Genomic DNA, 14,320 nt, shown 5'->3' on the forward strand with positions numbered 1-14,320 from the left:
GTGTGCTCATTCTTCCTCTGCCTATCTCTCTTTTTTTCCCCTCCGTAGTCCAGCAGCAGTATTGCCCCCTGATTGCATCACATGCTCAGCTCAAATCTGGCTTTCATTAGCGGGCTGGTTGAGTTTCCTGGCCGGCCATGAAAACCAGTCAGAATTTCTTGCCCCCACCTTTTCACACACCCTCACCGTCTCCTCCGCCTCCTGCACCATGCTCTCTGTTTTCACTGACAGTCTGCTGCTTTTCTTTCCAGACTGTAATGCTTCCGTCCATAAGGGCTGCAGGGACGGCCTGCCCGTTTGTGCCAAGGTGAAGATGAAGGTAAAAGTTCCCTCAGAGTGACTCCAACCCCTGATTCTGCTCTGTTTTTCGTCTTCTTCAGCAGCCAGTATTGATTCAAGCTTCTCTTCTATTCTTTGTTTTTCTTGTAGTTGCCCAAACAGCAGTTTACGGTCCCAGACTCCTGCTCTTTTCCCACAGTCACGATGAGAAACAAATGTAAGTGTTGCATCTAACTTTAACACAACAGTTCTACATTTCTAGACTGAAGCTGTTCATTTAATATCTGAGTTTTCCTCATTTGTGCAGATATAGGGACTGAAAGAAGCTGAACTACACCAAGTTTCTGTTCTGTGCTCTTTTCTTTGACACTCATAATGAGTTGAGGATGTTTGAATGTCAGGGGATTTAGTAAACTGTATATTCCTCAGTTAGAATCACATAACATGCTCCACTTGCACTTGTCTAGTGGTTTAAGGTGAATGGGAAATAAACCTGCACAGATCCTCCTCAGAAACCTGCCTCAGCGGTTGAGAAAAGGACTCATAGAGCAAAAGATTTAGTGATCAGATCAGTTAAGCTCTGAACACAACCTCACAGGATGCACACTCATTTTCTTACCTCCCAGACTGGATGGTTTTAACTCTAGTTTGCCATGAAGCAAGTTGAGTTTTTGTTCATAAAAAGCAACTAAATCAATCAAAATCTTTTGGGTTGCAAAGAACTGAACCTGAATCAATATGTCTCAACAAAAGCCTCAGCACTGCAGCAGGTTTTGCAGGAAACTATTTGAAATAGAAATAATATTTGGAAGCTCCCCTGATGCCAGTAAATCAGACTTTTTACGGGGTGATGCCTCAGATATTTATCACCAATAAAACTTCTTTCTCCGATCCAGCTGGCGGTACAAGGGAGCGTCCCTGGTCGGCCATCTTGTCCCCTGAAGACCATTCTTCCCTCATGCTCCCTTCGTCCCGGAGACACACCAGTATCATGAACTTTCATGGCAACAACCTCTCCAAGAGTCTCTCAATAAGCAATATTGCTGGGTGAGCCCTGATATGAGTGTGTTTGAGAATATGTGTTATAGATCTTTTACCGTTTGACTTTATAACAAAGCGATTTGAACCCTCGCCATCCACACAGTATCATGAGGGTTTAATGAAACTGTTATTCATAATACTTTTATTTTATTTTTTTCTCTGTTCAGTCCTGTGTTTGACGAGATGCCCATCAAAGGTCTGCGGTACCTCTCCCAGTCTACTGACTCCCTCAACAGAACCAACCAGGTCACAGAGTCCATGGAGTCACTGACTGATGAAGGTGAATGCACACCCACGGTGTTTTACCCTTATATTGCGGTCACAGTGTTTTACTGAGATGCTAACGTTACAGTTGTAGTTGGCCTATCTCAGTGTTATCTGTAGTTAAACAAGAGGTATAGGATAGGAAATTTCCACTCGTAATGATGTAAACAACCTGTTTGATGAAAGGTTTTTACCTGAAGTACATCTAAACGTTCAATAGATAACACTGACTCACCCAAGGTAACTTAAAAAAAATGAAAATAATATTTGATTTAGCCCTGAAAAACACAACTGTTCAGCAGAACAGAAATGTATACTGTCCAGAAATATTTCAAAGCTGTAAAGCATCAAATCACAAAGTTAAAATGAGTATCAGAGCATTGGTTAAAGCTGTGTTGTTGGTGCAGGGACGGAGATGATGGACGGGCAGCTGATGGGGGAGTTTGAGGCCGATGCCAAAGAACTGGAGTCCGACTCGTGGAGTTTAGGGGTGGAGCCTCAGTACCTGCAGCAGCTAGACAAAGAGCTGGTGAAGAGACAAGACGTCATTTATGGTACAGCTGCACATCTATTCATGGTTTTCTCTAAGATCTAGGAGTTTTATTAGATAACTTAAAAAGAGCAGTTCAGTGTTTTCAAGTGTAGTCTCATTTGTTTGTCATGCTGTTTATAATGAAAAAAAAAATCACCATACACATGAGTTTAAAGTAAGAACTTTTTGACAACTGTTGCTGCTTTGGACATTAATGCACAGGACAGAAAAGAAGTGGTTTGAACATTTTAATATTCTGACTTGGATGAACTTTGAACCCTGATGAATTTAACCTCTGCGTGTTTCTGTGGTACCTGCAGCTCTGAATGGTCTTTTAATACCCCATTTTATCACATTTTGTGATACATCCTGTTTGTGTGGAGAGTCCTTGGGTTGTCTCTAGCTTTGAATTATCAACTTTTTGTTGCATATAAATGTGATTGAAACAGTTTTGAAAAGCACATACATTGGTGTATGTATGAATGCACTGAAGCGAGACCTCTGTGGTAAAGTAATAAAGCTGAAGAGATGTTTGTGAAGCTATAAAACCTTGTGCTTTGACATCCACTGAATAAGTGTTGCTTCATCCCTTGTTTGTCCTTCAGAGCTGATGCAGACAGAGATGCATCACATACGGACGCTGCGCATCATGTCAGAGGTCTACAGTAAAGGCCTGCAGAAGGAGGTGCAGCTGGAACTGCAGACTGTGGAGAGGCTGTTCCCCGTTCTAGATGAACTCCTGGAGCTCCACACGCAGCACCTCCTTCGCCTCCTGGAGAGGAAGAGGGAGAGCCAGTTGGAGGGGGGGAACTCTGAGGGGGGCTTCGTCATCAACAGGATAGGGGATATCCTGGTTAGCCAGGTACGAACAGAGTAGAGATGAAGGCCCTGAAGCTGTTTCATCACATGATGACTAAATTACTCTTTCTTTGGAGGCCGATTTGTTTGTGATGGTACCTGTAAAACCTGAGGCTACAGAGTTGTCTTTGTTACATACAGTAAGATCTAGTCTGTTTGGGTTTCTGGGATCAATTTATCACTTCTATCTTGAAACATCGATAAGAAAGGATTTGACTCTTATGATTCAGAGGTGAGTAATTCAGCATAGAATAGGGGTTGAATAAAGAGCATTAAAACCATCCTACATTCATCTGCTCTGTCAATGGTTTTCTTTTGCTCATCTGGGCACAGCTAAGACATTGGAGAATTTCAAAAACCCCCCAGGCCAGATGGGATATATACCCCCTTTAGTGAGCTCTGGGTCCAGGCAGTCTCCTCCCAGCTGAATCTGTTTGGAAACCTCCAGAGGGAGGCGTCCAGGAGGTGTTTTAATCACCTTCTTAGCTAGTTCCTCTTCATACAAAGGAGCTCCTGACGTCCTCCTCCTCCTCTCTGGAGCTAAATCTATCCACGCTTGGAGTAAACCTGTTTTGGCCAATAATATATCAAATATAAAACAGGTATAAAAATCTGTATTACCCATTACTGGATGGATTGCAGTTGTAAATTCACTCGAGGCCCTCGGGAGGTGAAATGTACTAACTGTATTTATGAACAGACTTTTACTCAGATGAATATTTCAGTTTTCTTCTCTGCTCTGATTCATAATGTAAAACCTTTCAAAATAAAAGAGCTTCAATCAGCAATGTGTAGGCTTTAGCGCTTAATATGTGAGATGTTAGTGTGCCAGCATCCTGGACTAAGATGGTAAAAAGCTTACACATAACAAGCCCCTGAAATCAGAATATTAGCATTTCCAGTCCGAGCATGGAGCTCTGAGCAGCGCTGTGAGTAAACCTTACAAAGCTACCAGCACGTCTGTCATCTCCCTCACTCTCAGTCCCCAGCTCCCAGGAAAACAATGCCAACAGCTTAACTCTTTTACTAATGCCTGTGTTTGATTATGTTTTATAATATTCCTCCAATTTAACGCCTGTTCAATTCTGCTCCAGTTCTCCGGATCCAACGGCGAGACGATGAAGAGGGTCTACGGGAGATTTTGCAGCCGGCACAATGAGGCGGTGAACTTCTACAAAGACCTGCTGACCAAAGACAAACGCTTCAAGGCCTTTATCAAAGTAAGGTTTGCATGTTGGGACTTCCAGATCGTACTCTGGTTTAGTAAATATGAGGAGTCAGTTTTGGTGCTTTTGTCTTGTCCTCTCTTTTTGCTGCTTTTGTGCTGCAAACACGTTTTACTTGGAGATGTCTGGTTTTCCAGACAGAATTGTTTCTTGTTGAATAGATGTCTAACAAATGTGCTTTTCTCTGCTAAAGAGTGCCACTTATTGTGTCAGCAAGAGAGTTCAGACTAGCTTTTTTGTCTTTTGCATGCAGGGATAGAAAAGAGTGGTAGAAAAGAAATAACCCCTTGAGACTTGTTCTATTTTGTTTATTTCTCCAAAGTGTCCGTGCTCCTATTCACCTCTGTGTATCATCTTCTTTGCCTCTGAAGAAGTAATATCCATAATCACAGCAAACAGACTGAAGTATTATTACTGTGTTCTTTAGTAGATGGGTTTAAGGTGTCTTTTTGGTCATTGTAAACTGCGTCTTCCTTTGACGCTTGTTGTGGAGCACATCTGACCACAGCTTTGTGTTTGTTTTTCCAGAAAAAGATGAGTAGCAGCATTGTGCGACGGCTTGGTATCCCAGAATGCATCTTGCTGGTGACCCAGAGGATAACAAAGTACCCGGTGCTGATACAGAGGATGTTGCAGCACACGAAAGGTTAGCTTCATGATGACCTTTCCTCACTGATATGTTTTTAAATGCAGACACTTTATTTAGCTGCTGTCGTCCTGAGGTCTTTAGATTAAAACAGCAGCAAACGCAGCAGAAAATAGATAAATATAATGTATCATGAAACCATAGAGTGCTTCATAAATCAGGTGCATCATGACATGTATTTGTAGGGTGGTAAACCTGGTAGCTTCGTCTTGTTTTTGTTTTTCTACTTTGTAGTTTCCACAGGTGACATTTAAGCCTATAATCTTGTGCTTTCACGCTGTTATCACCCTGCAGAGAACATACATTTCAAAACGTTTACACTGAAACAAACATTATTTCTCACACGGTGCAGAGCAGAGGTGTGATTTCGAGTCATAGATATAAACATAACAAAAGGAAAAAAAAGTCTGATTCCTTGTTGTTAGATGTAACTTTTGGCTAATGGGGTTTGTTATTTATGGATGTAAAACATTTCCTTTAAACAAGTGACAGTTAACAAGACAGAATAGGGCCAAACACTGCATCAGTTTCAAATTGTTGTTGTTGTTATATTGATCATTACAGAATCCAGCTAATTTGCACCTCAAACTGCAGAAAAACACATGAGTCACTTTGTTATCGTTTGATAAAGTTTGAGGACTTGTTCTGGAGATTTTTGTGTGAAATATATATTTGTCAAATCCATCAAACATGTGGAGGCCAGCTTCACACTAAGTAGTGTCAAGGCTTTAAAAACATGCTATTAATTGTTCATCTGAAGTGACGTGATTGATTCCATTTTAAAGGAATATAAACTTTAATCATTTAACATTTGATCGTGTCAGTTTTTGTAGCAGGGTTTAGTTTTGCTCTGCCTGTAAACTTTATATCATAAAAAAACTCATTCCAGTCACTTGGTTAAGGAATCCTCAGGAAAAGTCAAAGTTTTCACACATGGCTTTATATGTTTTTATAGAAATCATACATATGTTGTCTGAGAGTCTTTTAGGATAATGGATCAAGCATATTTTCAAGGAGCAGAAGTATTTCACACCATATTTTCATCTGATTTAAAGCAGCTCTTGTCAGCTGCTCTCCCACTGTGTACATTCACTCTAATCCTTCCCCAAAGCCTGTTTATAGTTCTATGTGGGACCGGGAAGCTGTGACTTAATCCCCAAGGTGCTTAAAGAAGACTCTCTCCTGCCAGTTGGGATATATACCGAGCACTGAGCAGAAATCACAGGGCGCACTCGCAGGTTTCAGATAGTATTTAGGTGCTCAGGAGCCCTGAAGTGAAAGAACCACAGGAGAAAAATATTACACTTTGGGGGAATATCTCACATATTCAGTCCAACACCAAACTGAGCTCACAGAATTTAAACCCGAGGTGTGTAGACTCCTCTGCTGTTGTCAGTCAGAAAGAAATCCCACTATTTAAGAAAAGGAAGAAGATTTTTTTTTTTTTCATTTGACACCAAATTAACCTCTGCTAATTTAAAAAGTTAAATTATTCAGTTAATGTGTGATAACCTTAAGGTAACAGTAGCTCAGGAGGCTGAAATAATACAAAAAGAAGTTTTAACTAGGGGTGGGTGATATGGCCTCAAAAGTATATCACGATATTTTAAGGAAATTTGGGATAACAATATTAATGACGATATGGGGCAAAAACCAATCAACTTATTATCAGTGGTTGCTGCTTTTAAATAACAGCGTTTTTATTGCACACAGAGTATGGAAGCCACTTTTCCAATCATTTACTACTACTACACAAGCTTGAAATGTAAACGTAGTAAGTAAGTCAGACCCAGAGAAAATCTGATGTTTTTGGGGAGAAAAAGTTAATCTTGCAGGTGAAAAACTAAATAAATCTATATAACACATTCTTTCTATAAGAACATCAACAGAGAGCAGAGGGCATGGACTGAAGGTGCTGAAGTTTTAGGAGGGCCCGATGATCTTAACATGCAAATGAATCACCATGAAAGTACATTGTGGGATTCCTGCAGAGACATGTGGAGCTTCTGTGACCTTGTGATCTTGGTTATCCAGCTGCTATGAGCGCTGCCCTATGCTGCGTGGCGCTGCACTCCAGAGTCGCATCCAGTATGATTTAGCCCGCGCCCCAAATCTGCGAAACTGCGCTGCACTTAGATTCATCTGCGATTATGAGGTAATGCTGATGTAGGGGTTAGACGTCCGGCTCAACCACACATCCGTGGTAAAAGCAAAATTTTCACCGATAATAACGAAGCTTTCATGTCCTCCTCTCGTGTCTTGATGGAACATGTTTGTGGTGTTGCCACCCTTCACAGTAAATAGTTCTTCTGCACATTTTGCATTTAATGTGTTTTGCTGCGTGTCTGATCTTTGGTCAGTCAAACCACCTCCACATCACTGAGGTAGCTCCTTTTTTAGGCACTAAATCCTCATGTGAGGACGAAGTTGATGCTGCCGTGCTACTTTCGCTCTTGGTTATTGTTTTGTACACAGCAGGTAGCGTCATACGTCATTTTGTCTCTGCATTGTAAATATGGCAAAATGACAAATTTATATCGTCAAAGAAATTATACCAGTATTACCGTAGACGGTATTATATGGCACACCCCTTGTTTAAACTGACTGAAATAAAAAGAGCTGGAAGTGAGGATGGTTTTGGTTTTCTCATTCACCATGTAGCTGAAAGTAAAGACACAGCCAGAAGCTAGCTTGGCTATGAAAAGCAACTTCAAAAAAGGGGAAATAATTATTCTGACAGTTTTTGGGGGTAAAAAGCACAAATAAAACTTTCAGTGACAGCTTTCAGTGAACTTTGTTCACAATAGTAAAAAAAACAAAAAACAACACAAGGTCACATGCTATTTAGTTTAAAAAAAAAAACTTTGTCCCCTCCATACAGAGCCAAGCGAAATATTTTCATTCAAGTCTTTGGGCTCTTATTTCGTGATGCAGCGCAGGGGGCTCAAGCCTGGCGCACCCCATGCAGTGTTAATTTTTGTGTGGGGCACTGCCGTGCACTGCCAATTTGACAATTTGGTAGACCGTCTGCACAGAGATGGGTGTGCACCAGGGGGAGGTGTCAGCAGATTCATGTTGGAGCAGTGACAATTTCATGCCAAAAACAGTGCAGAAAGTGCGCTGAAAGCTCAGCAGCTCCAACCTGGTCTATTCTCAGCGCAAAGCGGAGTGCACCCTCGCAGCTGTAATTTGATGACAGGCGCACATGTGCGCAGATGTCTCAGAGCGAAAAGCAACAATGGCTGGCTGTCAGACCATCCCGGAGGTATATAAGATCAGTTTCATATGTCAGGATGGGTCGATCACTGATCACCCAAAATTAAGGAAATCGGCCAGCTGATCTATTTTGTGCATGTCTACACACCTTAGAAGCAGAAACTGTGCTGTCCAAGCAGATTTATATTCATTCGATGCCATGGTTATTCTGAAGGCTTGAAAAACAAGGCAACTCTGCACAGTCCTGCTGCTTGATCCTCTAGTCTTTATAATGACAATGACCTGGATGAATGAGAATCTACATGAAAATTTTGGATTATACTTCAGGTTGAATGCCTTTTGGCTGGTTTTGGAGCATGAGGATTTTGATGAAGCTTCTTAGATGAGAGGTGAAACATCTTCCTAACTCCACACAGTCCAGTTGCCTTGTTTTCCAAGTCGTCACAGAAACCGTGCTGTAGTGTAAACAGATGTCTCCATCATTTCACATCATGTGAACAGGTGGTCCAGTGACTCTTAATATTCAGGAAACAATGATGTGGTTAGGGGAGAGTTTATGATGCAATCATCCCGTAATCAAAAAGAGCAATGTGGAGGAGGTAAACAGGTATTCAAAACATTACTCAGCCCAACACAGCATGAAACAAAAAATGTGCTTTTTTCTGAAATAATCAAAGTGAGAGAGAAGATTATGTAAGAGATAAACTTACGGTTGAAGTATGTGTGATCGTACAAAGCGCTGTGTATCTAACTCCCATAACTGAAACCATAAAGAGGCTTTCATTACTCTCTGAAATGGTGTTTGCAATATGAGGTTTCTCTGTGAGTGGCAATGCAGAGCAAGCTAAATGCCAAAATTTGACGGCACCTTCTGCTGCATATAAACACCTCCTCAGCTGTGCCTCTCTACCCATCTGGTTCAAGTGTGCTAGTTTGGAGCCATTAAATTTCCAAATGGACCTCTGCATGCGCCTGCTGGTTTTGCACCTGCATAAAAAGAAATCCCTAATATATAAAGCTTTTCACACAACACGGGTGAAACAAGCAGATAGTTAGCTCATATTGCTCTGCCGCTGGCTGTGTGACATGAAGCCAGTGTTATATGTTGACTCTGTGTCCGCCGTCTAACCTCTCTTGTCACATGTCAAACACAGAAAGCGAGGAGGAGTATGAAGACCTGACAGATGCTGTTCGGCTAGTGAAGGAGGTAATCGCAGCTGTTGACAGCAAAGTGAATGAGCACGATAAAAGACGACGTCTGAAGGAATTTCACATCCGCACGGACAGCAAGTCCATCATGATGATGAAGAGTGGTCAGATTTTCGCCAGGGAGGATCTGCTAAGGAGGAGGCTGATCCACGATGGAGTGCTGCAACTGAAGAACAGCCAGGGGAGACTAAAAGGTGAGGAGACACATATGGACTGCCTGTCCACACAAAAACCTCACCATGTATTCATAAATCTGCTAACCTCTCACTCATTGTGGTTGTTTTCCAGATGTTCATGCTCTGTTACTATCCGACGTCTTTGTCTTCCTACAAGAAAAGGACCAGAAATACGTCTTTGCAATGCTGGTAGGTCCCTGCTGTCTCCTCTGTCTATGCTTCTGTCTCCATCTCCTCAGAAAGTCAGGGCCTGTACTCACAAAGCATCCTAAAAGTAGAGGAGGAGGGAGGACTTTTAAGAAACCTAAGAGTGAACACCGATACTGATGTCACACTTTTGCAACACGCTAAACACAGCTGTTTAGCTGCTGATCCACCCCCTAAATCTATAACGTTCATACTTCTATTATCATCAAAGAAACTGTTGTCATACCCTGAGTGGTAGCTCACAAAACTGTTTAAGAACAACTTCACTTTGTGCTGTAATCTCCACTCTAAGAGCAAGAACGATGCATTGATTTTTTGGGCGATGCGCTCCCAAGTCTGTTTCTTCTCTTGTGCCGTGACCCCGGGACCCAAGTTCCCTTTTAGCACTATTTTTTTTAATCCATGTCATTCATTGTTTAGGTGGTTCTGCCAAATCAAACCGCTTTTTAAAAGGACACCAGCAATCACAGGAAGTGCTGACAGCTGAGTCACTGCACCATTAAAATCAAACACATTGAGTAGCAACATGAGCAGCATGGACAGATCAATAGGCAAATCAATGTATCGGTGTGTGTGAACATTTTGAAGCTGTGTCAATATTAGTTTAATTTAGCTGAGTTTCATCAGTATGATATAAAATTTGTGTCACAAATACACATTTCTTAATACAGTCTGAGTTATGTGATACAATAGTTTTACTGTCCATTCATTATGAGGAGCACAGAGCATTTTTCCCCCTCATCTTTTCCTCTTTTGGTACCAACCAATCACAGCTTTCAGGAGACTGTGTCAAACTTAGCAATGGGGTCAACCACTCCTCCTCACTAAGATAAAAGTTTCTGTCTCTCAGAAGCTTCCTGAACCAATCTTAAGCTAAGACTCCTTGCTAGGAATATTTTAGGCTGTTAGGAACTCTCTGAGAGCACTCTGAGAAGCTTTGTGAATATGGGCCCAGATCTTTAAAGGTCTATTAGAGCTATAGTTACATTTTCCTTTCCCACTCATTTCTCTGCTGTTTGCATGAGTTGGCCTCCTCAAGTTTTCCCATTGTGTAGCTTATAGCTGGCTGCTCCTGGTTGAACGACCCTGGCACAAAGCACCAGACCCACCCACTCATATACTGTATGTTTGAGTCATTTTTTCCATGTTGACGAGACTTACAGTTTCATGGCACAGGGCACTGAAACACACCCACGCTCCCTCGCAGCATGGGCAAAGAAAACAGAGTCAGGCCTGTGACATAATAATTACATCCATCATTAAAACAGGTTGGTATGTAGGAGCTGAGGCTGGTGACATTAAAAAGAGAAGAACGTGTTTCTTAATGGATGACAGCCATGTGAACCAGGCTGAGTTTTGGGTTGGATAAGATCACAGAAAGGAAAAACAGCCAACAGCAGCCAGGTCACCAGTTCACCTGGACAGAGGACAGAAAACTAATCCTGTGAAGCTGAATGAGTCAGAAAAAAGTGGGAAACACCCAGAGTTAGTCCTTTTTAGTAGATTGGTATTAAAACAGAGATGAAATTTGAAGTGTCTTCAAAATTTAACCCTTGACTCTTCTTGATTATTTTTATTTATTTTTGCTCAAACAAAAGCTGTGCAGACCAAACAAAAAGCCAGCTTTAAAACATCTGAACCTGTCTTTCGTTCCTCAGGCAGCAGATTGTAGGAAAATGTTGGGATGTGGTTTGAGAGTTTTCAGAGTTTTTCTGGGTAGAGCAGAAATGAAGCAGCGGTTTGTGGTGCAGAAGCACTAAATTATGCCTGCTGAGGTTGTAGAAGTCAGCTGACTCCCATCTGGATGATAACATTAACCAGATTCTTGTTTTGATTTCTCCTTCCCTCTTTTCTCTGTGAACCAACTGCTCCTTCAATCAATGCTTTTCTTTTTTTGTTTCCTTTCCTGTTCTCTCCTCTCTCCTTCTCACTCCCTCCTCCTTCTTCTCATCCTGAACACTTATCGTCCCTCCGCCCTTTTTCTCCGTGACCCTCCCACTGTCATCTCCTCTTTTCTTCACTGTCCCCCCTCTCCATCACTCCCCTCCCCTCCCCTCCTTCCTTCCTCTCCTCGCCCTGTAGGACCAGCGCTCCACAGTTATCTCCCTCCAGAAGCTGATTGTGAGGGAGGTGGCTAACGAGGAGCGCGGTCTCTTCCTCATCACGGCGGGCATCGAGAAGCCGGAGATGATGGAGGTCCTGGCCAGCTCGAAGGATGAACGCAACACATGGATGCAGCTCATCCAGGAAGCCATGCAGTCCATGTGAGTGAGATTTATCTGTGTGCTTGTTTACAGGAGGGAATATTCAGGCCAATATGCTAATACCTGAATGATTTTAAGGCCTTTTGGGAAGCATGCAGCAGACAGGCTCAAGGATTAATCCTCAGTTGAGGGTGTTGTGATTTAATTTTTAGAGCTTCTTGTACCAGAGGAACAGTTTTGACATTTTTTGCATCTGCATGTAAGCCCAAAGTCAGAGCCTGACCTCACTTACCCTCTTTATTTCACACAAAATCCCTCTCTTCTGAACTCACTCTGCCCTTAAATGGCTTTACATTCAGTCTTGGCCTTATGGGATTCACCCATACTATATCTGTGTTGTTAACCAGGAGTTAGACCCAGCCCAGTCCTCTAGTTTGTAATAAACGGTAAGCTGCGACATGCACTTTGCTGTCAGGAGGATTAGCTCTACTCTACCTGGGGATGGGATGTACTCAGGGACAGTCTAATGCTGGATCGGCTTCAAGGGCAGCTCGCTACAAGCAGAGGATTATTCTACCACAGCCAGCAGGAAGGAGAGAGATTTGGTACTCGGTCCCACTCTCCCTGTCTGACTTTTGTCAAAATACTAAATTGAGATCAGGCCGTTGGCAGCGGAGGAGAGAAAGAAACAGAAACACTTAAGCCCAATGTTCTGTGTGTCTGTCTTTTTTTCAGTTGAAACATTTAATACATCCAACTTTTTACTCTCCCTGAGTTTCCTAGTCTGCCTAGTTCTAGTTGGATGTAGAGGCAATGGTTATTTTTATTCAACTTTTGGAAAAGAAATGATGAATCTATGAATATAACAGACACAAAGTGAAAAGTGTCATCACTGACTTGTGAATATTCTGAACATGCCGTTTGTTTAACTCACAGTTTCTGCCAGGGTTCAGTGTTGCCTGTGAAGTACATCTGAAACTTGTAGCCTTTGTTGACCTCTAGTCCTGCAAACTTAAAAATGATGTTTGTTTTCGCGTCTTTTCTTTGGTTTGACAGGGAGAAGGACGAGGATGAAGGGATCCCCAGTGAGACAGAAGATGACAAGCGACAACTGGAAAGCAAAGCCAAAGAGATGAGAGGTGAGAGAAACATGTGGAGCTTTGGTGTGAAAAGAAAAAAAACAGGAGAAAGTTTTCTCTTCTGACTTATCTCACTCTCACTGTCTGTCACTCTCTGTTGGTCAGACCTGCTGAGGCAGAAGGACACAGAGATCATGTCTCTGCTGGAGGAGAAGGTGCGGCTCTTCAGGGGGATGTGGGAGGGGTTGAACCAGGGTGAGGAGGTCCCCCGGCAGGTCGGGCCTTTCTTCAGGTCAGCCAGCAGTCAGGAGCCGCCAAAGGGGGCGTCTGTCATGAAGGATGCTCTGCAGGAAGGTAAGACAGTAACAGAGTCAGCGTTTAGGAAATGTGTGCTGTGGGTGAAGTTAGTTTGCAGGGTTTTACAACATTCAGGGATGATGAAGTGAGAAGTTAACAGTACATGGACTCTTTTTCATCCGCATATTTAAGATTACGCGTGCTGAAAAACATTTAACCTTTCATCAAAACAGAAAAAACGTTTAACAAACAACTACACCTGAATCTCTGATTTACTTTGATGCAGAGGAAAACTTGGGTGTCATCCTCTTCTTAATTTCTCTTACTTTGAAGTAAGTTAAATTTCATCCGTTTGTAGATGGTATGTGAATCATATCTATGTTTTATGATCTATGACTCCAGGAGTTCAAACTGCAAGACAGTGGACAGTCTCTGTCACAATCATAACACTGCAAAAAACTGAAATCTTTTCAAGTGTTTTTGTCTTATTTGAAGTAAAAATGTCTTATTGTGCTCAATATGAGCCACATTCACCTGACCAGTACAGAAAAATGCCTTATCTCAAGTTATTTAAAGACAAAATGTGGTCTGAATTTCTGTAACAAGTAAATAAAGATGTACCAGTGAAATAAGAGATAAGCCACTTGTATGATGACGTTATTCTAGTTTCAAGCAAATTTTCCAGCAAATTTCTCTTGTTCCATTGGCAGATTATTTTTACCTGTTACAAACAAATCAGACTTCTATTTCTTTTTGAATAACTTAAGACAAACTTCCATGTGTTTGTCTCTATCTTTGCATCATGCCTCTTCCCCTGCATCTCCTTTAAACTCCTCTCCATATGTCTGTCTTAAAGTGTGTGGCTTGAACAATACCTCCTGGCATTGTGTTTTAAGATGCTTTTAGTCTGGGATTAGAAAAAAAAAAAAAAAAACCTTGGGAGGGACCGTACAGGATTAGTTCTGTTTCCAGAATTTGCCTCCATTTACACAAACTAAGTCCATGCACTGCAAAGACTGAAATCTTGTGTTTGTGTCTGTTTCAGTAAAAATGTCTTAATTCATTGACATTATCCTTATTTCTAGA

At 41.8% G+C, this 14,320-nt stretch overlaps 1 protein-coding gene across 1 annotated transcript in view; it reads left to right on the forward strand.

The window, feature by feature from the left end:
• The window catches only part of akap13 (A-kinase anchoring protein 13), a 140,945-nt gene that overhangs the window by 105,894 nt on the left and 20,731 nt on the right, over positions 1–14,320 (forward strand). Inside the window, exons 18-30 of the mRNA XM_074666000.1 lie at positions 252–319; positions 430–496; positions 1,176–1,326; positions 1,488–1,600; positions 1,992–2,138; positions 2,722–2,978; positions 4,069–4,194; positions 4,729–4,846; positions 9,217–9,465; positions 9,560–9,636; positions 11,737–11,918; positions 12,915–12,997; positions 13,103–13,291. Coding sequence (XP_074522101.1) covers positions 252–319; positions 430–496; positions 1,176–1,326; positions 1,488–1,600; positions 1,992–2,138; positions 2,722–2,978; positions 4,069–4,194; positions 4,729–4,846; positions 9,217–9,465; positions 9,560–9,636; positions 11,737–11,918; positions 12,915–12,997; positions 13,103–13,291 — 1,827 coding nt within the window. The remainder of the gene's footprint in view (positions 1–251; positions 320–429; positions 497–1,175; positions 1,327–1,487; positions 1,601–1,991; positions 2,139–2,721; positions 2,979–4,068; positions 4,195–4,728; positions 4,847–9,216; positions 9,466–9,559; positions 9,637–11,736; positions 11,919–12,914; positions 12,998–13,102; positions 13,292–14,320) is intronic.

The sequence above is a fragment of the Halichoeres trimaculatus genome, unplaced genomic scaffold (assembly GCF_033239565.1).
Source record: "Halichoeres trimaculatus isolate MK-OKI-2021-1 unplaced genomic scaffold, fHalTri1.1 fHalTri1_scaffold_3, whole genome shotgun sequence".
Taxonomy (NCBI): Eukaryota; Metazoa; Chordata; class Actinopteri; order Labriformes; family Labridae; genus Halichoeres; species Halichoeres trimaculatus.